At 37.6% G+C, this 26,769-nt stretch overlaps 5 protein-coding genes across 9 annotated transcripts; 4 read left to right on the top strand and 1 right to left on the bottom strand.

Annotated features, from left to right (window-relative positions):
• The first annotated feature begins 1,690 nt into the window (after positions 1 to 1,690).
• On the top strand, positions 1,691 to 3,863 carry LOC111477839 (transcription factor HHO5-like). Its single transcript, XM_023121769.1, has 5 exons — positions 1,691 to 2,174; positions 2,258 to 2,466; positions 2,550 to 2,949; positions 3,029 to 3,105; positions 3,213 to 3,863. The coding sequence occupies exons 1-5, from the start codon at positions 1,976 to 1,978 to the stop codon at positions 3,468 to 3,470; spliced, it is 1,143 nt and encodes a 380-aa protein (XP_022977537.1). The 5' UTR covers positions 1,691 to 1,975; the 3' UTR covers positions 3,471 to 3,863.
• LOC111477838 (protein misato homolog 1) lies at positions 3,613 to 10,008 on the top strand. Of its 2 annotated transcripts, XM_023121766.1 has the most exons (11): positions 3,613 to 3,702; positions 5,074 to 5,329; positions 5,475 to 5,551; positions 5,773 to 5,874; positions 6,260 to 6,305; positions 6,660 to 6,735; positions 7,306 to 7,642; positions 7,958 to 8,210; positions 8,574 to 8,816; positions 8,902 to 9,021; positions 9,210 to 10,006. In XM_023121766.1, the coding sequence occupies exons 3-11, from the start codon at positions 5,480 to 5,482 to the stop codon at positions 9,656 to 9,658; spliced, it is 1,698 nt and encodes a 565-aa protein (XP_022977534.1). In that variant the 5' UTR covers positions 3,613 to 3,702; positions 5,074 to 5,329; positions 5,475 to 5,479; the 3' UTR covers positions 9,659 to 10,006. The 2 variants fall into 2 exon arrangements, with proteins under 2 accessions (XP_022977534.1, XP_022977535.1); XM_023121767.1 differs by lacking the exons at positions 3,613 to 3,702; positions 5,074 to 5,329 and having other exon boundaries at positions 5,470 to 5,551; positions 5,773 to 5,860; positions 9,210 to 10,008.
• An 876-nt stretch (positions 10,009 to 10,884) lies between these two features.
• On the top strand, positions 10,885 to 18,063 carry LOC111478157 (mitogen-activated protein kinase kinase kinase 5). Of its 4 annotated transcripts, none has more exons than XM_023122292.1 (12): positions 10,885 to 11,587; positions 12,187 to 12,873; positions 12,958 to 13,045; positions 13,987 to 14,049; positions 14,144 to 14,307; positions 14,537 to 14,612; positions 15,060 to 15,119; positions 15,275 to 15,400; positions 15,832 to 15,849; positions 15,925 to 16,041; positions 16,124 to 17,568; positions 17,652 to 18,063. In XM_023122292.1, the coding sequence occupies exons 1-11, from the start codon at positions 11,088 to 11,090 to the stop codon at positions 16,211 to 16,213; spliced, it is 1,989 nt and encodes a 662-aa protein (XP_022978060.1). In that variant the 5' UTR covers positions 10,885 to 11,087; the 3' UTR covers positions 16,214 to 17,568; positions 17,652 to 18,063. The 4 variants fall into 4 exon arrangements, with proteins under 4 accessions (XP_022978060.1, XP_022978059.1, XP_022978061.1 ...); XM_023122291.1 differs by having other exon boundaries at positions 10,889 to 11,587; positions 15,832 to 16,041; positions 16,124 to 16,224; positions 16,349 to 17,568; XM_023122293.1 differs by having other exon boundaries at positions 10,889 to 11,587; positions 15,832 to 16,041; positions 16,106 to 17,568.
• Positions 18,064 to 19,670: 1,607 nt separating this feature from the next.
• LOC111478056 (peroxidase 10) lies at positions 19,671 to 21,065 on the top strand. Its single transcript, XM_023122135.1, has 4 exons — positions 19,671 to 19,967; positions 20,061 to 20,252; positions 20,327 to 20,489; positions 20,574 to 21,065. Exons 1-4 carry the CDS (start codon positions 19,749 to 19,751, stop codon positions 20,981 to 20,983), a joined length of 984 nt encoding a protein of 327 aa, XP_022977903.1. The 5' UTR covers positions 19,671 to 19,748; the 3' UTR covers positions 20,984 to 21,065.
• Positions 21,066 to 21,509: 444 nt separating this feature from the next.
• LOC111478055 lies at positions 21,510 to 25,262 on the bottom strand. The gene is made up of 11 exons (XM_023122134.1): positions 25,062 to 25,262; positions 24,475 to 24,543; positions 24,208 to 24,315; positions 24,004 to 24,120; positions 23,377 to 23,877; positions 22,962 to 23,296; positions 22,775 to 22,874; positions 22,597 to 22,656; positions 22,371 to 22,454; positions 22,159 to 22,275; positions 21,510 to 21,991 (listed from the first exon to the last, which is right to left on the bottom strand). The coding sequence occupies exons 2-11, from the start codon at positions 24,529 to 24,531 to the stop codon at positions 21,686 to 21,688; spliced, it is 1,785 nt and encodes a 594-aa protein (XP_022977902.1). The 5' UTR covers positions 24,532 to 24,543; positions 25,062 to 25,262; the 3' UTR covers positions 21,510 to 21,685.
• Positions 25,263 to 26,769: the final 1,507 nt, after the last annotated feature.

Consider the following 26,769-nt stretch of genomic DNA (forward strand, 5'->3'; position numbering starts at 1 on the left):
CATTTACAAATTAGTGCCATCTAATTTTGGAAACAAAAAGCTTGTTTCTTAGTCGGTATAAATTTGTGAGTTCGAATGGAAAGAAAAAAAATACAAAAGAACAATATTTACTAACAAAAATATTTGATGTTTAATTACAGATTTGTTTGGTTTGTTTCTGATAAAGATTTAGAAGTGCATGAATGGATGATGGGGTCCATTGATCGAGCAGTAACAGGCATCGAGGAGTAACAAAAGAGCAACCATGAATGGTAGCAACTAGTTTGAAGTGTAGTATCACGAACTCAAATTTGGGGGAAACAGAGCAGAATGGCCATCAAAAGCTGTAACACCACACCCATTGCTTCTCAAATAGCCTTTCAGAATCTGTGTGGTGTTCTTCTCATCATCTTCAGTGTAACACCACACCTTCAGATTCGTGAAGGCGACAGCGACACCACTCCATTATGCCTTACGTGCTTCTCTGTGTGATTCTCAAACTCTACAGCTTCCTCCTACTTTTTTTTTTTTTTTGTTTTTTTTTACTTTTTTTCCATTCATATCTTAAATAATAAATCATTAAATCTATCCGTGAATTTGGAGCCGTCGGTATTATAAAAATATGCAAATACCACATTATTATCTTTTAATTAAATTGCATAGATATTTGGGTATTAAATTAAAAGATGTGACAATGACAGTACTTATTGGTCAGTTTTATGGCGTATGCATAATATGATTGCATCCACGATGGGGCAGTGGAAGACGAAAAGAAATATGAAGAATCAGAATTTAAAATATTTTATAAAATAAAATAGAAAAATAGAAAAAGAAAAAAGGGTTATTGGTTGGAGTGAGGAGTGAGGAGTGGGTGTGATTATTTAGTATAAAAGAGAAAATGAAGCATCTTAAAATTATAAAAAATAATAAATAAATAACAGAAAAAGGCAGATCGTACTGATCCTTACTACTGTGTTAGTTGAAGCAGCACCATTCGCAGTCTCACCGTTAAAAAAAAAAGAATGCCTTATCCTCGTGCCCAATTCTCTCTCCTGTCACACAAAATGTTGAGCCATACTTTTTCAACTCCCTGCCACTCTAGTGGGATCAACAAGCCATTTTCCACCATTCATTTTCACTCCCTCGCCATCATGGAACCAATCTAACCAAACCGAACCAAATTGAATCAGATATCGAGCAATGTGCTAGCACTGTATTGGATTTGGACTTGGACTGTTACAAATAATATTAGAGCCAGACATTAAGCAATGTGCTAATAAAAAGGGAGAGCCTCAAATGATGTGAACACGAGACGATGTGTCACTAAGAATATTAGACCTTAAAAGATGTAGACTGAGGGTCATACATTGATTGAAGAAGAAAACAAGTGTATAAAATACAAATATAATTGAAATAGTTAAATGAATTTAATAATATTTATAAGAATAAATACTAAATAAATTGAAATAAATATAAAAAATGGCGTCAAATGAGAGAGAAAATTACGGTTCAAGTCAAAGACAGCGTTGCTTTCGGCCCACGGTTCCTCTCCCCTGTCGCACCCACCCACCCACCCACCGAAGAATCTAGTAGAAATTTCTTTTGGGAAATCTCAAAAAGAGACGCATTAATTTAAGACACTGAATATAATATTGTTTTAATTTATTAAAAATAATAATAATAATAAAGCAAACAATTCGCCGCATGACGATGATCTAGAGAATCCAAAGATTCCAACACCACCAGACTCGGAAACCCGACCAGGCCGATTCGATTTAATTTCCCCGCGTCGCCGATTTATTGTTGTACTAGATGCGACGACCCGGTTTCGTCATCAATTAAAAACTCCCCCTCGAATCTTAGCCTCCTGAATCTGCGCTGTTTATAAATACAATCTCCTCTCCCTCTCTCTGTTTCTCTGTCCATTCTCTATTTTTGTTTCTTGCAAATGATCCAGATAAACATACAGAGAGTTCGACACAGCCAGTAATCGATTATGGAACCCAGCCTAGATTTGTCCTTGGACTCATTACCCAAAACCATACCCCAAATCCTTCTTCAACTCTCATCCATCTCCGATTCCTTCACTAAACGCACAACGCTCGATGACTATGTCAAGAGATTGGAAGATGAAATGAGGAAGATCGATGCCTTTAAACGGGAGCTTCCTCTCTGTATTCTTCTCTTGCAAGATGGTGGGTGTCTTTGGATTCTCTCATTTGTTGTCGTTTTCGGGATTTTGGGTTTTTTTATGACGTTTTGATTCGTGGGTTTGCAGCTATTTTGAAGTTGAAAGAGGAGGTGTTGCAGCTTCAGTCGGTGAAGGAGCTGCCGGTGATTGAAGAGTTCATGCCATTAAAGGGAAGCTCCGATCAAGCCGACGGGGAAAACGAGAGGAGGGAGTGGTTGAGTTCTGCTCAGTTGTGGAACACGAATTTCAATTTTGTTGATGACGATATCTCCAACGCCAAATCGAATATGAACTTGGTAACTTTTTACTGAGATTTAGTTCTCAAATTATTCCTCTGAATGGGGGTTTTCGGGATGGATTTAAATAGCTTTCGTTACAGGATGGGGATGAAGACGATCGGTCCGTGCCGCAGACCCAAATCGAACACTGGGATTGTGAAAAAAAACGAAGAGCATTCGAATTGTTCAAAGATCAAAGCAATTTCGTTAAAAGATCCACAAAAGAAGATGTGGCGGTTTCAGAAGTCCCAAAACTTACTCTAATGACAACAATCTCCGATCCTTTTCCTGTTAATGTTAATTTGACCGTCAAGAACGGCCGCGTCAGTGGACGGAGCGGTAGAGCTGCTGTTTCTGGGTCGTCTTCGCCGGTGGTGCAAATAAATGGACAGACGAAATTGTCCCAACAGCAGCATACTATAAGGAAACAGAGACGGTGCTGGTCGCCGGGGCTCCACCGGCGTTTCATTGACGCACTGCACCGACTCGGCGGATCTCAAGGTAAAAAATTCTTACAATTTTGATTCTCTGGAAATTTTACATCTGAGAATCAATTAATGGATCTATTTCAATTCCGCAGTGGCAACACCAAAACAGATAAAGGAATTGATGCAGGTGGACGGCCTCACCAACGACGAAGTGAAGAGCCATTTACAAGTAGGATTAACAAAAAAAAACATAAATTAATTTCTGGGTTCCTTTTAAATTCATCAATTTCTTATCGTAGAAGCCTTTTTGTTTGTGACGAATCTTTCTCGAAGCAGAAGTACAGGCTTCACGTTCGAAAATTGGCCCCGCAGGAAGGTTCAAGCGGCGAGGGGTGGATACCGGGAGAACACGAGGGCGAGCACCACTCAAAGACAAGTGGTACACTGGCGGGATCTCCAGATGGGCCACTCCAGGGCGGTGGGTCTGGAAAAGCTCTGTCCATAACCGAAGGGGAGAGTATGGAAGGGGAAGAAGATGCGAAATCGGACGGCCATAGTTGGAAGGGAAGGATTCAGAAACATGGATATGTGTGAGGAATTGGAAAAAGAAGATAGCTGAACGAATGGGGTGTTTCAGTTCCGACAAGTTTTGCAGAGAAATGGATACAAAATGGGGAATTTGAAATTTCTAATTTTGTAGACACGACAGAGTAAGTAGGGTAATAATTGTAACTTACAAACTTTTCTTCTTTGGTTATGTGTAGCAAGCAAGGAAGTAAGCATTGGATGATGAGGATGCTACTCCTAAAACTAAGCTTTTTGAAGCGTAAGTTATTTTGTTTCTTAAATTTTCAATGTTCATGGAGCTCGGAACAACAAATAAATCAACTATTTCACCCACATAACATCTTCTAGATATTTTATATGTATCATATCTATTATCCATGTGACAACTAATCCTACTGCTAGTAGATATTGCTTACCTAGTATATTGTCCTCCTTAGCTTTTCTTGCCCAACAGTACCTAGCCACCGCTAGCAGATATTGACCTTTCTGTTATAGACATTCTCCTTTAGACTTTAAAACGCATTCATTAAAGGAGGTTTTCACACCGATTGTTTTATGTAATGGGCACACTTCTATTCCTCTTTACCTCATTGTGAGTAATAGAAAGCAATTTGAGAGATGGGAATTTAAAAGAAGAGAATGGGAGTGGGACTGACAAAACAGAGAGCCACAGTCTGATTGTGAAGGCCTCTGCTCCATTGAGGAATTGATAAGAGAAGCTGCATTTCACGTGGATTCTCACCATGTTATCAAGCAGCCATGTGGTGGATGAGCATTTGTGAAGCACGTAGGTGCCATCTTCCCTTCCCCCAATTGTTAATGGAATATAGCATCATTCCATGAATATAGCATCATTCCATAAATAAAGCAATGGCGAACACAGGGACAAACTTTTGGCCCTCTTCTGGCATCGATCAAAGCCTTGGAGTAGTGGTGCAACTCATAATGCATGTTCTTCACATTGGGTTTTCATTTATACACTCAAAACCTCACAATCAACACTTTTATAGCTGCTTATTTTAAATTCAGGTGATCTTCTTTTTCCACGCCATTCTTAGGCTAGCTATTTTTTTTTTTTTTTAAAGATATTTCTCCACAATGTTGAGAGTGAGATTTGTTTGGTTTGACATGTTACTTATTGCCGAGTCTCACCGTTTAAAAACATGTTCGTTAGAGAGGAACTTTCACTCTTTTATAATGAATATTTCGTTCTTCTCTCAAACCGATGTAAGATTTCAAATAAAATATCTTCATAACTTTGAAAATTAGACCTTTATTTCAAGTTCATCTAATTTTATAGTATATTGTGTTTTTCATAGTCAAAACCGACTTTATGGATTGTATTTAATAATATGAACAATAAATTTGAGCCAAATCTATGCATCTAAATATGATAATCACACCTCGGTAATTGGAAAAAAGAAAAAAAGAAAACAAAAACAAAGACATTAAATTATGTCATTTAAGCAAGTATCTCTATACTAAACTTTGTCCCCTTAAATTTCTTATTTTTATTTTCGGATAATTGCAAAAAAAAAAAAAAAAAAAAAATGATAGTTTAATTTTGAAATGTTAATTTTGCCTATTTTGAAGAAAAAATCCCTAATTTTCAGTTCCTTCTTTCTCTTAGCTCGCGCGCACGGGTGTCCTCTGAAATCTTGCGACGGCGTTGATCCTTTCCTTCCACACACGGCAGCTTCTGGAATATATACATTTTTTTTCCTCCTATTTTCGTCAACTCCTCCGCTAGAAAACGCTCTTAGCTCTCGTTCACCGAGTACCCGCCGTCACTGATCGTTTTCCAGCCACTCTCTTCTCTTCTATTATTGTCTTACAGCAGACGCAAATCTTGAAAATTTTGTGAGAAAATTCCTCCGAGTTCACAGGTTAGAAAACATCATCTCTTTTACATACTTATATCAGTCTTGAATACTCCATTATAAAATAGCGACATTCTTAGATACTCCAGGACGGACCTTCGCTAATGTTCATAAGACATCGGGGTTTTTACCCAATTCTTCTTTGTGGCAGGAACTATGAGGGAAGTCGTGACTGTTCAAGTTGGAGAATTTGCGAACTTCGTTGGTTCTCATTTCTGGAACTTTCAGGTACACCCCTCCCCGTACTGCCCTATTATCCTCCATTACGTTTATTGCAAGTATTAGTGGAATTGATACTGTTAATTTCAATTTGCAAGTACTGAGCAATACTTCTTCAAGTTAAATTACTTGAATGATTCCCAACCACTGGGATTTTAAATTGTATATTTATTTTCTTTTCTATCCTTAATCATGCCAAGCTAAATAATTTACGTCATTCTTGATGGAAGGATGAGTTGATTGGCCTTGCTGCGGCCCCTCTTGGAGATGCTGTGTTTAAGAATCAACATCTTAATATGGACGTACTCTACCGTTCTGGTGAGACACAACAGGTGGAATATTTGACATTATGTTGTAAATGAAAAGAAGTTACACATCTTACAATGTTGTAAGCGTACTAATCAACATACAATGCGTAAATGTCTTCCTTTTAGTTAATGCAACTAATGTATTATTCCATGTGTTGATTAAGAGCTTCATTTTGAGACAAAGTACATCAGGTCTAAGTTTATATTTTCTGTAACAATTCATGCTTGCTTCTTACTCTCGGAATAGACTCTGGTATTTCCCAACCAACCATATGTGTCAAAGTTGTAACATATTTGTGCTAGGTTTTTTCTACCTAAATTAACTTTCTTCACTAATGGAGCTAATGTTTTGTCCTTTTTCCATCTGTTTCACTTTTTTTTTTTTTTCTATTCTCTGAATAATTTGCAGGGTGTACTTACATATACTCCACGCCTAGTTTCAGTTGGCTTTAAAGGTATGTTTCTGTAATCAATACTTGAGATCAACTTTGTCATAAAGTAATTTTATTTTTTTCTAGGTATTAGACAAGTCCAATGATGCTAATACAATTTTTGAGTTGCAAACCACCCCCACCCCTGGTTCCCTGTTACATAAATTATTTGCTTATGCATTCTTTCCCCACGATGTGCTATTATTTGAGTATTCATTTTTGGCTGTACACTTCCTTTGTTAGTTTTCTCCTTCATTTTTTGCCGCAACAATATGACTTATTATTATTGCTTCCTTTAAGTTTGTATACTCTTGCTGTCTTTAGAGACCGAAAATGGACTCTCTTCTTTACATGAACTGATTGACTTATAATATGCAGGAGGCTTAGGATCTGTAAGTGCACGTGGCACTCTATATAATGATGATGCGGATACACCATCTAATATTGTCACGTGGTGAGATCTTCATTATTGAAGTTGAAGAGTGAATATTTCACCCCTCACATTTAAAGACACCCATGACAACAATACATTAATGTGCATGCATATATGATATATGTATTCCAATTTATTCGACTTCTTCGTCTAAAAGATATGTGGACATAATTTCTTTTTCAATCGATTTTTCTAGCTAACAGCAGAAGCTCCTAGATCGATGGTTTTACATTGCTCTTATGTGGGAATCAGTGTGTAGATAGATGCACATATGTTTATATTAGATAAAAAGTTCTGACTTCTAAGGATATTCTTACATTATGAATTGACTTCTTGTTACTTACAGTTGCAGTGCAATGAACCAATAACTCCAGAAACCGTGTAAATTTTCCTATATTTATTCTTAGCACTTAGTTTTTCTATAACTTTCTAGCATAATGATCTTGGTTAAATTTTGTTTCTTCAATCAGGTAATGCACTATCTGGCCTATAACTTCATTTGAAAGCTTCATTATTATCTAATTTGAATTGTAATCTTGAAGTAAATTTCTGGTGCTTGATGAAATTGAATGTGTATTTTCTATTCTGCAGGCGTGGTAATGTTGCCACTCAGCATTCTGAATCATGTAAGAAAAACTTGTTCTTGCAAAGTTTATCTGAAGAAGAGCAGGAGAACGTAGTGAGTGGTCGGGGAGAAATTGAGGACAAGGATATAGTTGAATGCCTAGAAAAAGATGTCACCTTTTGGACAGACTTCTCTAAGGTTCACTACCACCCTCAAAGCTTATATCAATTAAATGGATTATGGATGGACGTTCAGGAGTTCGACAATTATGGAATTGGAAAAGAATCTCTCTCTTGGAGTTCGCAAGGTGAAGAAATCGATGAGAGGCTTCGTTTTTTTGTGGAGGAATGTGACCATATCCAAGTACGTGTTATCAATTTTTCTTTTTTGCTTTTTCCTTGTTGGCATTGTTCAAGTGTGGAATTCGAATCTACAACTCCTCTTTATATGCCATTGCATTGCTGTATTATGTTTGTTAGTTTTTTGGTTGGATATTAAACATTGGTACTTAATTTTTACTTGTTTCCAATCCTGAACTGTGAACTCCATATGCCACTGGGTCTTTATTATAGTCGATTCTTTACACCCAATATGATGGGACCTTTAATACAAAATTTGAGCTAGAATGGTTGCACTTTTCTTCCTTGTTGAGTAATGGTCTTTTGTTGATCCTTATAGGGTTTTCAGTTCATAGTTGATGACTCAGGAGGTTTTTCGGCAATAGCTGGGGATTTTCTTGAGAGTGTTGCAGATGAATATTCAAACACCCCAGTTTTACTTTACAGTGTTCGAAGTCCTAGCTCTTCTAACATGCTTCGTGAAAATAAGAAGCAGATAGTTTCTAGAAATCTCCATGATGCAGTTTCATTTGCAAGACTATCATCTTTTTGTCAGCTTTATGTGCCAGTTGGTTTGCCAAGTTTGAGCAGAAGTATGTGCCACTATGGCTGGAAGTTTTTCTTGCGTATCACTCTTTTGTCTCTACTTTTTTCCCTTTTGACATTACATAGCTGCTTAGAGTTTCAAGCTTGCTTTGGGAAACACTTCCGTTTTCTCATTCATTGTTTTGAAGTCAATAGATGCTAAGAATCTTGATCATCAGCAGCTCTTTCCTTTGGATAATAAATATAAGTTTTATTTTACAATTTGTTCTGGTGGAGATTCTCTTCTCTTCTCTAAGTTTCTTCTTTTTCTTTTTTTCTTCTTATCTTTTAAAAACATTTGAACCTTCACCCATTTTTTTTTCTCATTATTCTCTGTTATAATATTGATAATCGTTTTTACATTTATCAAGGCAAAGCTACCACGCATCTCTGCATTGATGACCAGAAGCCTTACCACTGTAGTGCTGTATATGCTGCTGCTTTACACTCCATTGGTCTTCCTTTACGAATGGAAGCCCATGGTGCAACCACAGATTCAAATTATGTTTCCGGTGCAGTTCATATCAATGACTTGGTAAGGATGTTAGCTGGGCAAGGTAGGCAAAATATGGTGGCCATTTTGGATGTTGCTATGCCGGCGCCCTCTGTCTTTGGTATATACTCTGCCATTTCTTTTTACTTTCCGAAAAGAACTTTTTTATCATTGGTCTCATGCTTCTTCTGCAATCTGTAATACAGGAAAACATTTGGGCCAATCATTCTTGGAAAATTTGCAGCCCTTGACACCCGAGGTAACAGAAGATGCAGAAGATTTGCAGGCACTGGAATACATGGCCGTGCATGGAGTGTTTGGATCGGGTATGTATTACATTAAATTATTACCAGGTATTCTCATAAGGCTTAGTCAAGATGCACTGGTTCCGCATTTGAAGACGTGTCTTCAAAACTATCTTGTTAGAAGGAAATATAGAATATGTGACATCTCAATTTAACGGTAAACTAAAATGTTGTCATGTCATTGTTCTAACTCGATTTTACCTCTTTAGGAGGGGACCGGGCTTCAGTCTCCGAAGTAAAGGATGAAATTTGTGCTGCTTATGAAGGGGAAACAGTAAAGCCAATGCACTGCCATCTATCAACAGCTCAATGTCCTCTGCCTATACCCTTGCCTTTCCCTTCAATCTTTGGAAACCTGATTAGCCAACATGGTCAATTGTTGACCACTCCAATCTCGGGTGCTTTGTCGAGGGGATCCCTTGACGTGCATTCCATTCCCATTGCAGCTCGGCTACGTTCTAGCAGTGCTATACTGCCATTTTTAGAGAGAAGATTAACGAGTCTTCTAAGACATGGAACGGTACAAGGATCGTCTGCGTCGTCATTGCTTAGAAGTTGGGGGTTTGGAAGAGAGGAGGTAGAAGACATGGGAGAGTCACTTTCAAAAATGGTTTTGGCGCTAAATCCACATCCACTATCCTCGTCTGATTCTGATTGAGGTATGTACGACTGTTATGAAATTGAAAATGTAGAAGTTTGTGAGAGTGGGATTGTAGTAGTCTGTCTGTTTGATTTATAGTCATGAACTCAGAATGATGAAATGCACACGAGAATATGGGTTTTTATGTGATTCTTGACATCATGTAGCTAAGGATTTTAGAAACGGGCAGCAAGAAAGGTCAACTGTCAAGCTGCCTGCTGTTTTGTTGGATTTCATGTCATGGTTGTGCTTGGGTCTGATTATTAGTGTAGCATTTTCTTTTCTTAGAAATGATTAGTCTGGCTAGCTTTGTTTAAAGATGTATACAGGAACATAGATTAAATGTTTTCTTGATGAGTTTTAGTTGATATATTATGAAACTAATTATGTTGACTATGAACTAAGTATGAAGTAAATAAAAAATATAACTAAACGAAAGCTTAGTAGACCGAAAGACTAGACTTGCTCAGACTCGGGATGATATGAAATCTTGTTCTTTTTTTTCCTTCAAGAAGATGACTTGTAAATCTTAATCTTAGGATATTGTGGCAAGACATCCGAATGATGACCCTAAGTTTTTGTCTTTTTTTTTTATTTTTTTATCTTTTTTAATAATAATTCTATTGATTTATTAATGTTGTGAGTTCTAGAATAGAGTTGGTCGATATGAGTTCTAGAATGATGACCCTAAAATTGACTTTGACTTTTCCATATTCCTTCTAATTCCGACCCATCTTTTCTAAACCAAATTTCTCATACTAATACTAAAATAGTTATATCTTTTAAGACCCAATTTCTGATACTGACGAAAAAATGTGACAATAATCGGGAACTAAATTGTAAAGATGAAAGTTTAAATATTAAAATTAGGGAGACATCAAATGTGAGATGAATTAATGTTCCAATCATATTGAAGAAAAAAATATGTATATAAATTGGGAGTGTAAAGTCTTAATTAAGACGACTTGAATTTAGGACATCATCAACACAATCATGTGCTGTCAAAGTCTACTATAATTTTTGGGTCAACGAAATTAATTTTATTCCATATATACTTTTAGTGAAATGGTTGTTTTAATTCACCAGTATTTATCAATCTCTTTTATTAATTTTTATTTCAAATTTTCTAAATTATTAATCGGGGAAAAAATATATTTCATGTAGTTGAAAAACAGTCGACATGCATTTAATTTATCAAATTGTTATTCATCCAATAATATTATAAAGAATTAAATATTGAGACAAAATTTGTGAATAATTTGTTTGTTTATGTGGGAGTGGAAGCCTGTTAGGAGTTTTGATTTTGTTAGAGGAAGAGCTCATTATTGGCCTCTCAAGGGAGACCTTCTTACCGTTTGGCGTGGAGGGAAGTTGCAACCCGCGTTCTTCCTCCTCCTCCATACCCTTCCCATTTCATGATTTAGATTACCGTGATTGATTTATCACCATGGGTTGGTTGCGCAACATCTCCTTTACTTCTTCCTCCATGGTGAGGATTCCGGCCACTGCCACCGGTGACGATTCCCCGACCAGAAAGGCTACTACCAGAGACTCCTACAATCATAATTATCGGGGAGTTGTTTGGCGTTTTGGCGCCTCTAAACATTCCCGCCATAGGAAGCTTCGGAACTTAAGCGGACGTGAGGGTGCCGCTGCTTCTTTGGCTAAATGGTCCGATACTACGCCCGAACCCGACTCCTTGTCGCGACTGTCGAGTACTTCTGATGAACATGCCGTGCCCTTGCCGCTCCCGGAGGTTCCCCCGGTATTTCAGCGTCGTGAAGGGATCTCGAATTCGAATTCTGCTTGTGGAGACGGGGATTGTCCTCTTCCGTCGCCCAAGGATTGGCATGGCCGAGGCGGGGACGACCGTGATGTTGATAGATGTAGAACTGCACCTTCTCTTAAGATTGGAGGCAGGGATTCCATTGGCACTCCGATTAAAAGGTACCCGAACTGGAATGTCCTTCCTTCTCTGTACTCCTAACGTCGTCAAATGCCGTATTTTATGCTTTTTCCATTTCTCGGTTATGCTTGTAGCTTTTTGAGTTTGACCTCTCTGTTTCTAAATTGAAGACTATTTGAAGCTACTGTGAGCTGTGGGTGTATGACTTTGAACTTTTTAAAGAATTGCACAGCGTAGTGGATAAGGCACCAATGACCATTTCAAGGATCAATAGTTCAATCTTCCACCTGCAATTGTTGAGCTAAAAAAAAAAATCCTTTGTTAAAATGTTAACCGCTATGTTTATTGTTTACACTGTTTAGTGCGTCTCTGCTGTGTTCTCGTGCTCATTTGCATCGAGGTTTCAAAAAGTTTAGGGAAAGCTTCGTGTCTTTTTTTTTGGCACGAGTGTTACATGAGCCGTGTTGGTTCTATGCTTCTTGTTCCATTCTTGTTTATTGAGGATGGGATAAGTCGGTGTGATCTTATTGATATGCCTTGCTGTTTGGACAATGTTGATATTGTATCGTGTTCTGTGTTTCCACTATAACTTTATACTTGTTATTATGACCAACACTTGCTCTCAAATTTAATGAACCAGTATATCTGATTCTGGGGAGAGGCAGAAGAAAGAAGATCAGATTGGGACAAGGTCGTCTGGGAGGGTGAATCAATATGCCAGACGCTTTCCTGAAGCATCTCAGAATAAATTTTGGATTGACGTTCCCTGTAGGAGTGCTCCTACTAGTCCTTTTGCAAGTCCTACACTCAGTCCCCAAAGAAATAGTGACAGGAACCTTTCAAACTCCCATCATGTGGCTCCATTAGAATATCAAGGCTGGTCTGCACCTGAGCTACCATCCTCAGCAATGATGCGGGGGGTTCCTCCTGCATTCTTTGATGGCTCCACTCTTAGCTCTGAGAGTTCTCCCATGCATAGCCCAACAGGTAGAAATCCCCACCAAGATCCCAGAAGTCCAACAGGAGCTTCATCTCCATTGCACACCAAGATTTCCCTTGAAACACATGCTCTGCGTCGTGAAGGTTCTGGTCCTGTCAGTGTCCACCCATTACCTCTTCCTCCTGGAGTACCAATGCCTTCGTCGTCAATCTCAATGACTTCACCGTCAATCCCAACGCCTTCACCATCAACCCCAACGCCTCTACCATCAACCCCAATTACAGAAGCTAACACTAAAGCTGAGCCAATCTCAATGAAAAATCAATGGCGGAAAGGAAAACTTATTGGCCGGGGCACATTTGGAAGTGTTTATGTTGCAAGCAACAGGTATATGAGTTTCGTTGGCATCTTCTGTTGTCATTTGCTTCTGGTGACTAACTATGTTTTCCCCCCCTTTTTACTCCCCCAAAGAGAAAATGGAGCTTTATGTGCAATGAAGGAAGTTGAATTATTTCACGATGATCCAAAGTCAGCTGAATGTATAAAGCAATTAGAACAGGTAATTTTTTTTTTTAAAAAAAAAATTGAGTTGTGGTCAACTGTTTAATAAGCATAGTTGGCACTCCTTAGTTTTTTGTCACAAACCCTTTGTTTTTTTTGTGTCTGGAGGAACTTTCTTATATGATCGGAGGTTTTCCTTTCAACTGTTTTCATATTATTGACCAACTCTTGGCTAACAAATTATTGTTTAAGCTGGTAAACATGTTTAAAGTATGGTTCCGAGATTAAATTGTTTAAGTGTTTAGTTTTATTTTCTAACATCTTTACTCTCATTAAGAATCCAGTTTTTTTTTTTTTTTTTTTTTTTTTTTTTTTTTTTTTTTTTTTTTTTTTTTTTTTTTTTTTTGTAATTTATAATTTGGATTTATCTAAATAAGATAAGAAATTAAACCAAAGATTCGCAATAATTTATTATACTTTGTTTATTCAGTGAAAGTGATACATGTGGTGTGATTAACAGTTGAGTGAATCTAGTACCATATTATTTGGTGTTGTACGACTCTGTATCCTTGTTTATGTAGTGCCTTAGAAATGATCCTTCCTACGAGATATTACCGCTACTAGAAAACTTAATGGACTAGTCTCGTTAAGGATATGAAGATAATAAATTCTAGATGTATGTTTTGTTCGTCTTTTCTTCATGTTATTTGGTATTAGCTAACCAGGAGTCTCTTTGAAAAATTGAAAGTATGACTATCTGACGTCCTACTTGCTAAAACCTGATATTTAAAATAAAAAGTTTTTCTGTAACATATGCTTTATTGAGGCAGGCTTTAGTTTGGCTCATGTTATGCTTAAATGCTGCCATCGGCATTCATCATCCAAATGGAGTTAATGCTCTGCTATTTTAAAATATGCCATAGCTTCATATTTGTCCTCTGATGGCAGGACGACATTTGATGCTGTTTAGTTTTACCTCTCTTCTTCTAACTGTCACAGGAAATCAAACTTCTGAGCCAGCTAAAGCATCCAAATATTGTCCAGTACTATGGTAGTGATATTGTGAGTACTTGTTTTGCTTGTTACGACATTTCAAAGTTGTTCATTTTTTATAATCTTATAACCAAATATAATTCTTACTCTGGGGTCTATGTAGGTTGAAGATCGATTATATATTTACCTGGAGTATGTTCATCCTGGTTCAATTAATAAATATGTTCGTGAACACTGTGGAGCCATGACAGAATCTGTTGTTCGAAGTTTTACTCGTCACATCCTATCAGGATTGGCCTACTTGCACAGTACAAAGACGATACATCGGTAGGGAACATTCGTGTTGATTTGTTTGATACAAAGTCTTGAAGTTGACATGTAAAATCAAGATGACCACAAATATTCTATTGAAAATAAGAAATAAATACTTGAATATTTAATTTCTATCTTCAGTTAGTTTAATCGTGGAAGAAATAATTATGATCAATGGTCTGTAAGCTTATATTATGTTTATGTGACGATATCTGTTTGGAGATTTAATTTTTCCCTCATACAGGGACATTAAAGGTGCTAATTTGCTTGTAGACTCTTGTGGGGTTGTCAAGCTTGCTGACTTTGGAATGGCTAAACATGTAAGTTTGAGATCGAGTGCCAATTGACTTCTACTATTTCCCCCTTCTTTTAGTATTTGCTACCTTTTCCCCTCTAATTTCTGAGTTTTTTTTTTTCCAAATATATCCATACATTTTTATAAATCAACGGCATTTTTCTCTATGGATTTGGTGTATATATTAGATTTGCTGAAACCATGGTCTCATGTGTGCACTGCTTATATACTTGTCACTTTAGGTAAATAGGTCTTTCAATTTGTGTAACATTAGTATCTAGGCACTCTCAACTTTAGTATCATTGTCACACAGTCTAAGAATTGGAGAAAAAGAAGTCATTTTTGTTTGCAAGGTACTTACACATTTGTTGCTGCATGATCGTAGGCATTAATATGACTTTCAATTGCTGTTAAGAGACTTTTTCCCCTTTTTAGAACTAGACATGAATGATGCTGATGTATATCTCTACAGCTTACAGGACAAGTTGCTGATCTCTCTTTAAAGGGAAGTCCATACTGGATGGCTCCTGAGGTATCTTTTTATTCCTACATTAGATGGGTTCTTGGCTTATGGTTTCTCTTAATGACAGCGATCACTTGAAATATTAGGTCAACTATATGACTTTATATAGTTGGATTGGCTATTTATAGATGAGGGATGTGATTAAAATTTGTCTTTTCCTGCAGCTCCTTCTTTCTGTGATGCAGAAGGATAACAACTCTGATCTTGCCTTAGCTATTGATATTTGGAGCCTTGGTTGCACTATTATAGAAATGTTCACTGGCAAGCCACCTTGGAGCGACTATGAAGGGGTAAGTGTTGGATAACTTGGCATGTGCTTGTAACTGCATCAACACGGATAGAATTTTTATTTTTATGACTCATATGCATTTGATGAAAGTTGAGCGGTGGAAGAACTTATATCTGCACCACCAAGGCACCAAGATTTCTTGGTTGCTTGGTTTCGAAACTCTAAACTTTATTAGGTAAATATGACACATTAACTTTTCTCCACCCTTTGTTCTGCGCTTTTCGCACCTAGAGCAGGTATATGTGTAACGTAGTAAATGTATGTTTATTCTGGACCTATTGTCAGCTTATCATTATTCCATAGCGTACAAAAGACATTGCCGACCCAACAGAACATTTTATTTGCATGTTGAACCAATAATTGGTAGATATTTTTTGAGTTCGGTAGATTTTACTATTTGGTTGGTGGTTACAAGTTCATCTGTTAATACAGGCTGCAGCTATGTTTAAGGTAATGAGAGATACCCCAACAATACCTGAATCATTATCATATGAAGCCAGAGATTTCTTAAAATGCTGCTTTCAGAGAAATCCTGCAGAGAGGTCGACTGCTGCCATGCTGCTTGAACATCCATTTATAAAAAACTTGCAACATCCAGATGCTCCACCTTGCTATCAGGCCATTGCTAGATCGAGTTTGATGGTAAACTTAACATAGTTACAATAGTCCCCTTCCACCCTGCTTAACCTGTCATTTTTCGTTACAGTGTGGTTTATGATGCCATGATAAATGCTACAGCCCAAGTAAACAATATTCAAGTAAACTTGATCAGTCTTCCATGCTTCCAAGCTCACAAAATTCCAAGGGAATGTAAGCGGCCGAGAGGCAAGAATTGCCTTTTGCCTTGCTCTCCACTTCTCATTTGTAATTGGACCATGAATGTTAATGCATTCATTACAATTCTTTGTATGACTCTAGATTCATACATTATTGTTTTATTCTTTCCCAGTGTGATTGGCTCACTCTCTCATCATGAAACCTCTGACTTAACTGTAATGTCTCGTCATTCTCCCCGTTCTACCCTTGAGGCTCTTCCAGTACTGTCACCTCCATGCTTAGTTCACAATGTGCACCATCTCAGTTCCCCTGCAAATGCACTCGGCGTTGTAAATCAAACAAATAAGAAGAGCCACACACTAATTTAGCCGGGAAGTATAATGGTTGTACCAGGCCTGCCTCTGGCTTTGTTTGAACCTTCCATCGATGTGCGTTTGACACGGGTGGCTAAAGTATAAAATCAGCATCATGACAAGAAGCCAGATTCGGGTGCTGCGTCTAGTAGGCGAGTTTCTGACATAGATTGTTACTAACACATGTAGTTGTCTTCTTTTGAAATGGAATAGCTTCTGGTCTGGTCGTTAACTCCACAATGGGAGTTGAGAAACAATTTTGTATACTGTTTTTTTCTTCTCATTTTAGAGCCTCAGTTATGGCAATATCCACCTGTCATTCCTTGGTGTTGGCGTGGGAAAATCACCACTTCCATGTACCACTTCCATGTACCACTTCAAACTGAATTTGTAGATATTAGAGTGGTATGATAATGGAATCATATGGTCGAACAGAGATTCCATTGAAATTTTCTTAGTTTAATTGCGATGGATATGCAATTCTCCTTGTGATCATGTCTTCCCTTTGTTTCCGCTCCTGTACAAGTTTCCCATCTGCACTTCAAAAAGTTGGTGATAAAAAATGATTGCATATTTTAAAAATTTTCGTTTAGCTTAGAAGATGAACTAGAAAGTCTTATGGAGGTGTAGACACTATTGTTCAACCAATCAAACCGTGCAAAGTTGAGCTGTGGTCTTAAGTAGAAGGACCAATCTACTAAATATGATCTAAGCGATGAGGGAAAAAAGACAAAAAGGAAGAGAGAGAAAGAGAGTATGAAGAAATGTCATTTTAGCTTTTGTAGTTTTTTTATTTTTTGCTTATCATTTTTCAACTGAATTGCCCCAAGAAAGTGCCTTCATTTGGCAGTGGTGGTGGAACCACGTGAAGTTCCATCATTCGAACCCGATTCTGCTGACACAGATTAGAGAGAAAAAAGAAAGAAAGAAAGAAAGAAACAGAGAGAAAGATGGAAGCTCCAGCTCCACAAGCAATAGAGGTTTCCAGCAAGAACCTTGGGGTGGAAGAAGATGAGCAAGATAAAGCCCTCAATGAGTGGTAATCTTTCAGTGTTTCTCACTTTCTGTTCTTCCTCTTCAGTGATTTAAATCTCCAAATTAATGGGTTATTGGGTGTTGCAGCTGTTCTTGCTGCTATGACTGCTCCCAAAGCTGGCTTGATTTCTTGTGCTGTTCGGATGTGTGTGGGTGTTAGATGGTAAAGTAATTGGAATTTGTCCACAAATTCTGAGACGACGATGCTACAGCCTGCAGTAGTGAAGATCAGGAAGCAGGAAGAATATGTTTTTTGTTTACTGTTTTACTCTCACTCTGTTCTCCCTAGATTTCTTTACCTCCCTTTTCCTTTCTTCTTCAGCTTAGACTTCCTTCATCTTCTTGTTTACTGAATTCAATCTAAATAAGCTACTTACCAAACTCTTTCTCCTCTTTATGACTTTCTTTTCCTTCCTTCACTTGAACGGGTAGAGATTCCATCCTTTAATCTATGTATCAAAGCTATTTATCAATTGAGCTCAAGTCCGATTGGCTATAATTTTGTGATACTGGAAATTTTGATGAACTGAAACATCATAATTTTACGGTTTAAAGCTACAATGGATTTCATTCCCTATCAGTTTAACTCATTGCAGCATATGAAGAGGTAGATTAGATGTTTGAACCTGTCAAGTTCACTCGCTAACAAAATGAACGAAAACTCCATTTGTCGTACATTTTTTCACAAACTACATTCGAAAGAGAGCTATTTTGAGAATAGGATAACTAAGAAACATTTAAAAGAATTGGAAGTTACTGTATATACTAACAAGATACACCTACTTTTTCGGTGGCTCAACCATCAAAATTTCACAGTCAAGTCTATTTTGCTAAATAATACATGTTAGTGATGATACAGTATATTGGAAGGGCTCATGTTGGTCTGTAGGGATAGTTTTCACTCTTAGGAGCGAAGACAAAAGTTAGAACATCATCATTTCGGTAAGGTTTTTTAATTTTGTTAACAAAGAATCAATATTAATTCGTATAAAAGCAAATTAAATGCAGAAATTTCAACTCAATTGCTTTCAGACTACTACGGTCTAAAAGCAGAAAGATAGAAAGAAAGAAGGCCTTTATTCATCAGAAATCAATAAAGCATGATGCCCTTGACTCTAGAAGAACACAAGTCATCCATTTTCCCCATATCACTTTTGAAATGTTTCTACTCAAACAATAATTCTACAAAGAAAATGGTAAAGTTTGAATCAATACTGTATAACGCAAATGGAAGTTTTTCTTCATAGACCACACAGACATTCATGAATATGATTCATTGGAAATTCATATAATAATCTTCATATTGAACCATACGTCATAGTGAGAAAAATGGGGTTTATGGTTTCTGTGGTCTATATTGCTCGGAGGATAAGCAGAGGTATTTCCTATGGTCGGTCTGCTTGGTAGAGTCTGATTCAGCAGCACAGATAGCAGCCAAGTTGGATACCAACTTTCTGCTAAAGTTGTGAATTAAGTCATTAGGTGCAGTGCTCAAATAGCTATCTACTCCCACATTCCCAGTTTTTAAATTGCGTTAATGGATCATAGACGCCTATTCCTTTACCTTTTCTGTGCATGGCATCAACTCCTTTTAGGTCCTTATATGCATATTCAATGAAACCATTCATATTCTTCTGCCTCCCCCATTAGTTAAAGTCCATATATTAATAGAAAATTCCTCTTCCTTAGCATGATTCCTGGCGTTGTGCCTTGTCCTATCTTCCACTATTGGACTACTTACTGATGGGAAGGCATTTGGTGGCAGCCCATTATTGGAAACGAATAAAAAATGGTGAGCCTTTGAGTGCAGGTTTTTCTTCACCTGATTGGAATCAAGTCAAACTTGGGAGTGTTGTGTTGTAGATTACTTATTATACTCTTTTTATCCCTTCTTGAAATGGTGAGCCATGAAAGTGTGATGTGCATCACCTTACCACTATATCAATTTTGAGTTTCAACGAGATGGGGTCTGCCTTAGCTCTAACAAAATGGTGGGTTGTACCAAACTCAATCCAAAAAACTATATTTTGAGTGGCTGAGCCACTAATTATATTAGACCTGCAATAAACTGTCATTCTTGCATTCTTTTTCTGTATATAAATAGCTGCTATTCCACACTGATTCTAATACAAAATTAGCAATCATTTATTGTTTCTGCTGCTTCCTCAGATCTATTATACAGACATGAAGGATAACTCCTCCAAACTTATTGTTTTCTTGCTTATAAGCTTCGTTTTCTTGAATCACCTCCTTGTGTCCTCACAACTTGATTATAGATTCTATGATGACTCGTGTCCCAACCTAACAAGGATTGTCAGATATGGCGTCTGGATGGCAGTTTCTAACGATACTAGGATGGCTGCTTCTCTCTTACGCCTTCATTTTCATGATTGCTTTGTCAACGTAATCAATTTTTCTGGATGATCATAGAGTTGTTTTTTTAAAAAAAATCTGTTTTTTAGAACATATATGTAAACTTGTTTGTTTCTGGTGTAGGGATGTGATGGATCATTGTTGCTTGATGACACTAGCTCATTTAAAGGGGAGAAAAATGCATTGCCAAATATGAACTCAGTTCGAGGCTATGAGGTCATTGATGATATAAAGGCTGTTTTAGAGAGAGTCTGCCCATCTGTCGTGTCATGCACTGATATAGTGACTCTAGCAGCTAGAGAGGCTGTCTACCTTGTAAGCAAATTTGTGGCTCACACATCTCTCTCAAACATCATGATTTTGTGTCTTTCTGAACCTTTCCTTTTCAGGCTGGAGGACCCTTTTGGCCCATTCCACTCGGTCGGCGAGATGGCACGACAGCAAGCGAGAGTGAAGCCAATCGGCTGCCATCACCGTTGGAGCCATTGGAGAATATCATTGCAAAATTCACTTCAAAAGGGCTTGATGTAAAGGATGTTGTCGTGCTCTCAGGTCACCTTTCTTATGCCCCATCTTTGTACTTCCTTCAGCTTTAGATTTACAATTCTAACCATCCTGTCCCCGACTGATGTTCAGGTGCACACACTTTCGGGTTAGCTCGGTGCATGATGTTCAAGCATAGGCTGTTCAACTTCGATGGCTCTGGCAATCCTGACCCAGAACTAGATGTCATGCTGCGACAGAATTTACAGAGCGTCTGTCCCAATCAAGATGATTCCAACGACAAACTGGCCCCCTTGGACACGTACACGATCAGCAGGTTTGACAATGTGTATTACAGAAACTTGGTGAACAAGTTGGGACTTTTGCAGTCAGACCAAGCTCTGATGAAACACAACACAACTGCTCCGTTGGTGGTGAGCTACAGCAGGTACCCATACCTGTTTAACAGGGACTTTGGAGCATCAATGGTGAAGCTGGCCAATACTGGAGTCCTTACAGGCCAAAATGGGGAAATTAGGAAGAATTGCAGGGTGGTGAACTAGAAGATAATATGCTTTTTGTAAATTAAACCAAACTCAACTCTCTTTCAATAATAGAATGGCTGTTGGCAAGTGTTGTTGATGATTCTGCTGTTGCTTTCTAGAGTTTTGTTTGACTGAGTAGCTGAAATTTGGGCCTGTGTTCAGCCCAAAATCTCAGCTTCTTCTGACACTATTGGAGGGTAACTGCCCCATAGATATTATCTGGTTTGTCGCCTGTAAAGCATTGTTTAGGGTTTATGTGGGGACCAGAATCAGATCTGTTCATTCCTGTCCTACTGAAGCAGTCCCTAGGATCCAAATTTTATATTCACCTTATCCGTCTGGTTGACTTTACATTTCTCTTCATTATTTTATATATAAATATTTGAGAGTCAAAGAGTGTGAAATTAAAAAAGTAAATAAAATGAAGGTACGGTTGTGTAGGAAGCAAAGGGGAAGAAGGGGGGAAAGACAGCCGTTTTTGGGAACTAATTATTAATAAATTAGAAAATGGATATACACTGATTAAATTGTGCATTGCATTTTTTAAAGAACAAAAATCGATATTTATTGTACTTATCTTCATTCTGTATTGTAACTGTGTGTTCTATGTTTAGTATATGAACTAAGCAACACATTCAACATTCGTACAGCATTGAGGATCGGAGGAGTGAAACACAAACCTAAAAACTAATCAAATCAAAACATGAAAAGGTTTATGTTTCATCTGTGTAACAGCATTCTGAAGCTGAAATTATATGGCATTACTTGCACTAATTGGGAGACAGCCTCTCTTCCTTTCCTCTCAACGCATTTAACTGCTTCAATTCTCAGCTCATTTGGAAGCTGCAAGCAAACCCAATCCAACAGTGATTCCAAATCCTTTGCGAAGTCAAGTAAGTACCAATCCAAGACCTTTGGAATCATCAACTTGTTGTTTGTCTTTGAAATCCCAACTGCTGCCTGTAAATACTCCCTCTTGGCTACTTCTAACTCCTCTTCAACTTTAGATCCTGTGTACACTCTCACCTTCATTTCACACCAACTTATAGATCAGTAATATTTGATTCAAAGACGATATCTCTATTGGTAAGAGGCTTTCTATATGGAGTTCGAAGTAAAATCCTCAGCGGAGTTATATTAAGATGATGAACAATATCGTAACTAACTTCCATGTGTAAATGTAGCATACTTACAGCAGGAGACGACCAGCTTCCACAGCAGAGTGCAAATGTGATCAAGGGTTCGGAACATTCCAATCCGAACAAACTGCGTGCTCTCATCTCGTCGTTCTTTACTGCTTTTGGACAGGTCTGAGGTTTATCGACGAAAATGCAGCAATTACTTAGAATCTGAAAGACTTGAGAAGAATACTGGGAAATGTGGGTGTTGGAAAGGATAGACTTACGAACTTCAGATGATAAGGAAGCCTCAAGATGAAATGCTCAATTGTTAGTGCATTTAGAAGGTGTCCTCCCACAACAATTGTTGCCTGTTATAGAACAAAACTTTCCAATTTGAATGTGATGAACAACAAGAATCCGACCGAGTTTAGGCTTACTTTTAAAGTCGAGAATCTAAGAGAACTTAATGGAATTCAGGTCTGTCTTTGATGGTGGAAACAAGATGATTACCTTTTGCATCAATGTTACAACTCTTTCATGAGTCTCAGGTATGCCCTGCTCTATAAATGCCTGAAGTCACACAATGCAGCTGCATTAGTTTCTTGATTAAGGCCACTAATTAACAAGTTAACGAAGATTTTTATATTGAGCAATCCTCCTGACATATAATGGTGCATTGGTAGCTCACATTCATCATGCAGGAATTGTAGGTGTTGATCCAGAAAGCTAGCTTTTCCTGATGGCTAAGACCTGCCAAGTTCACCGAGGCGAGTCTTCGGAACAAGTTTCTGCACGTTTGTTGAATTGCTTCATTAAGTTAATAAAACTAACAAAAGTTTTCCGACAAGACAAGACAAGACATCCAGAGAACTTACTTGAGTCTATGAATTACAAAAACTGCGTTAGTTGAACGGTTGAAATTCACAGAACTAGCTTCGATTGGACAAAGATGTCTGTAGGAACCAATGTCCCTCGGTTTGAAATCTGAACCGACATCGTAAGGATCTTGCAACTCTGCTGGTCCATTTGATGTATGAGCATCTGATGAGTCCAAAGCTTTGTCTTTTGATGAACTCAGTCTTATGAAAATGGAAGATAAACACTTCACAATGTCCTCTGAAATTTTGTTTGGTGAGCTACTAGCCTCTATATCATCACACAAACTTGATGAATTGTCCTTTGCTCTTTCTCGTTCCAGTCTAAACTCCAGCTGGAACATTAGAAGGAAGTTAATGAGTAATTTGAAATTTGTTCAGGTGAAGATAATTCAATATGGTAACAAGCAAAAACCTGAGATTTCAAAGGAGACTTCTTCAGTGGGCTTATAATTCTATCAACTTTCTTTTCTGGAGATGGCCTTTTTTTCACAGTATTTGTATATGACTGATTCTCTTTTCCCAGCCCATCTTCTGGAAGAAACAAAAACGAACTCGATTTCCCGGGAACTTGTTTCCCATTGGCGAACCTGTTAGAACAGTTACCATTACGATCGAAGAAGTTGTCGTTCGTCGATAGCTTTCGACTTGAAGAACATCTGGCCAGTGAAGGCTGCAGCCTGGCTGTTGAGTTTGCAGAATTGAACTCATTTTGGCAATATGACTTCGTTCTCCGATGCTTCGAGACTCTTGTCGAGACAGGCTCCATTGTGTCTATGGAATTGTCTGAATTCCTTGAGGAAGATGATACATATACAGCTTCCTGATAGAGTCCTTGTCTGAAATTCACAACCTGTTCTTCTAGCCTTACAACCTCTTCCTCTAGAACAGCTACTTCAGCTAGAAGTTCTAGTATCTGCAACAAGGGAGGAAAAACAGGAATTTTAAAAATTGAAGTGATTTGAATCCAACCCTTTTCGATTCTTTGTATGAAGAAGAGAGATAAAGGATGTAATATCTGAAATTGGCAGGTTTTACTAACATAAGGAGGGAGATATGGAGGAAGACGAGGGAGGGCTCCTAGGGGTCTAGTAAATGCTCTTTCTAATGCCTTATGAACATTCTCTTCATGTCTCAGCTTCTTCTTCAGCTTATCAACCTGAAAATTTCAAAATAACTAAACCATCAAAGACAAAAAACACAGGCATTTATCCCTAAAATGGCAGCTGGAGAAGGACATAATTACATCTTGTAGCAATGCTATTTTTCGTTCTCTGTTTAATTTGCGGCGATTTATGGTACTCCCAGATTTGTCATTCCCCATCGTCTTGTTCCTCTCTAACTTCTTCACCTTCTATACAAATTCAGCAAAGGAAACGCGATCACAAAAGAATATGAACATAATGTGCATTAGAAAGAACAAGAACGGCAATCATTTCAGAATGAACATAATGTGCCTAAAACCACACAAATCGAAATGCAGACCAGAAAGCAATTTAATAACTAAATTCACCTTGTCATGATTAAGAGTTTTGACGGTTTGAATGCTGTCGCGGACTCTGGCATTCATCTTTTACTTTTGCTGGGAAAAGAGAAGGAATTCCACCAAAAATCAATATTGCCACAACCCAAAAACAAAAAGAAAAAGAAACAGAAGCCGAAATGGATCAAAACAGTAAAACCCGAAAGAGAGCGCTTATGTACAAAGTATAGAGCGGGAAACTCAAAAGCAGAGGACCCAGAAATCGAACAAGTGTGCGTTTTAAAAAAGCAATGGTGGGTGTATGAATCTCGAAGAGAGTGAAGGGAGAAAGCAGTAAAAGGCCGGCAGATGAAGATACACAAAACGACGAGGTTTGGAGCTGAAAAAGGCGCCTTCCAAGAAGAGAGATTGCAGAGAGGCAACACAACACAACACAACACAACACAAAACCCATATGCAAATCATAGCAATAAACAATTGGGCAAAACCCAAATCTTGAAACAAAAAATAATGTAAAATATAACATGGGTTTCATAATATATATATATATATATAGTCCAGAAGTAAGCCATAAGCAAACTAAGAGAGAGAGAGAGAGAGAGAGAGCGTGGCATTACACAGAACTTCAGACTAGCAATTGTTGCAGGGCAAAGCATCTTTTTTTCCTTGCTGTGAATATATAAGCTTTTTTGTGCCAATGAAAGAGAGAGATAGAGAGAGAATTGTCGGAAGGCGTTTGGCGCACAGCGAGTGACAAAGCAGGGATTGTCCGAAGCGCTTTTGGTGTCCCAAGGCAGAGGAAAGAGAGAGAGAGAGAGAGAGAGAGAGAGGCTCTGTTTGCAGTAAACTCTGAATAAAAATATCATCTTTTTGAGTTAAACTTAAACCCCTTTTAATCTCCTTCTCTCTCTGTTTTTATTTGGAATTATTGCTCATCACATTCTATTTCCTAAGCTTTTTAATTACCATATCATTGTCTGTCTTTTATCTTAGTTCATCAATATGCTTTTTGGTTGGAGGAGGCCCAGCCACGAGCTGCATCCACACTGTTCACAAACAAAGCTTACATCGTCCCTTTTGGTTTTAAATTATTTATAGGACATATCACTTCTTCTATCTTCCATTCCTTTAGCTTTTTTTTAAAGTTTGAAATGTCTGCTTTTGATTTCTAGGTTCCAAAAACTGTGAAAAGAAAAAGTCTATGTGAATTCACTATCATCATGGTCTAAATCAGTATAAATCAGTAGGTGTCTAACCAATGAGATTATAATAGATTCAATCAAAAATGTTTCATCTTTTTTTCATGCTCTAGTTCATGTTTCATGTTGTTGCATAAATGACTCGCATGTTGCACAATATAGTTTTTCGTATATGATGATAACTCAGTTCAAATTTGAATAAAAAAACATAAAAGATGATTAGCTTAATAAAATATAATTAAAACAAGGAAGCAAAGAAGAGACAGCCGTCTGCGTACTAATTAACCATCTTAAATTGTTTTCAAGTTATTAAATTGTCAAAAAAAAAAAAAAAAAACATAGTTCTATGTCCAACTCTAAAAATATAAACGATTCCCTTCTCCTATTCTTTTTCTTTTTCTTTTTCTTTTTCTTACAAAATATTGCAATTTAAAGATATATATGTGATCCAGTTAGATCAAAGCTATCTTTTTTTTAATAAAAAAGAAAAAAGAAAGCCACTGGTCCCCTATTAATGTATGGAAAAGAAAATTGAGAAGAATTAAAAGAAAGCACATTATGCTTGGTTGTGAATGGAACCAAAGTGAGAAGTAATGCCAAAGTCTGAAGCAAGCACATTATCAGAGCATTTATGCGTATGCCCCAATTCTAAAAACACTTTTTTAAGCCCTCCATTTTCTTTTATTCAGGCAAATATGTATCGTTCTTTCTTGCGTGTACTTCGTTCGAATAACGTGAAAAAGGTTAAAATCTCGCCTCCATACTTGAAAATTCAAAGTAATTTTGTAGTATTTATCTCTTACATTCAATGGTACAAAGTTATAAGTGGGGGCATGGAGAAGGGAGCGTTGGATGATGGTAGCTGGTAGCCTTCTCCAGAGTCCTGAGTCCTGATCACTGACATGCATGGAAACCTAAATGAAGATCCAAAAGAACAGAAATACACAAAATGGAAGTTGGTACTTTTTGTCGTATGAATTAGAGAGTAACCATTCATTATTGCTACACATGTAGCCTTGTAGTAACCAGAGGAAGTTAAAGATAGCCATCATGGACCCAGGCCCTGTCTATGGGCTGGCTGACTGGCTGTACCTGTGGTCCAGTAGGCACAACTGGACCATTCTAT

Source organism: Cucurbita maxima, unplaced genomic scaffold (genome assembly GCF_002738345.1).
Source record: "Cucurbita maxima cultivar Rimu unplaced genomic scaffold, Cmax_1.0 Cma_Scf00004, whole genome shotgun sequence".
Taxonomy (NCBI): domain Eukaryota; kingdom Viridiplantae; phylum Streptophyta; class Magnoliopsida; order Cucurbitales; family Cucurbitaceae; genus Cucurbita; species Cucurbita maxima.

Bases quoted from the DNA above. Each gene is read 5' to 3' on its own strand.
- LOC111478055 (XM_023122134.1), bottom strand. From the start codon at position 24,531: ATGAATGCCAGAGTCCGCGACAGCATTCAAACCGTCAAAACTCTTAAT. The intron at 22,875-22,961 runs GTAAGTTCTCTG...ACAAACGTGCAG, and splicing joins TTTGTAATTCATAGACTCAA to AAACTTGTTCCGAAGACTCG. The intron at 22,657-22,774 runs GTGAGCTACCAA...GTGTGACTTCAG, and splicing joins ACAATTCCTGCATGATGAAT to GCATTTATAGAGCAGGGCAT.
- LOC111477838 (XM_023121766.1), top strand. From the start codon at position 5,480: ATGAGGGAAGTCGTGACTGTTCAAGTTGGAGAATTTGCGAACTTCGTT. The intron at 7,643-7,957 runs GTACGTGTTATC...TGATCCTTATAG, and splicing joins AGGAATGTGACCATATCCAA to GGTTTTCAGTTCATAGTTGA. The intron at 8,817-8,901 runs GTATATACTCTG...TCTGTAATACAG, and splicing joins GCCGGCGCCCTCTGTCTTTG to GAAAACATTTGGGCCAATCA.
- LOC111478056 (XM_023122135.1), top strand. From the start codon at position 19,749: ATGAAGGATAACTCCTCCAAACTTATTGTTTTCTTGCTTATAAGCTTC. The intron at 19,968-20,060 runs GTAATCAATTTT...TTTCTGGTGTAG, and splicing joins TTCATGATTGCTTTGTCAAC to GGATGTGATGGATCATTGTT. The intron at 20,490-20,573 runs GTCACCTTTCTT...ACTGATGTTCAG, and splicing joins GGATGTTGTCGTGCTCTCAG to GTGCACACACTTTCGGGTTA.
- LOC111477839 (XM_023121769.1), top strand. From the start codon at position 1,976: ATGGAACCCAGCCTAGATTTGTCCTTGGACTCATTACCCAAAACCATA. The intron at 2,175-2,257 runs GTGGGTGTCTTT...GTGGGTTTGCAG, and splicing joins TATTCTTCTCTTGCAAGATG to CTATTTTGAAGTTGAAAGAG. The intron at 2,950-3,028 runs GTAAAAAATTCT...TCAATTCCGCAG, and splicing joins CCGACTCGGCGGATCTCAAG to TGGCAACACCAAAACAGATA.
- LOC111478157 (XM_023122290.1), top strand. From the start codon at position 11,088: ATGGGTTGGTTGCGCAACATCTCCTTTACTTCTTCCTCCATGGTGAGG. The intron at 15,401-15,831 runs GTAAGTGTTGGA...CTGTTAATACAG, and splicing joins CTTGGAGCGACTATGAAGGG to GCTGCAGCTATGTTTAAGGT. The intron at 16,042-16,123 runs GTAAACTTAACA...TTATGATGCCAT, and splicing joins TTGCTAGATCGAGTTTGATG to GATAAATGCTACAGCCCAAG.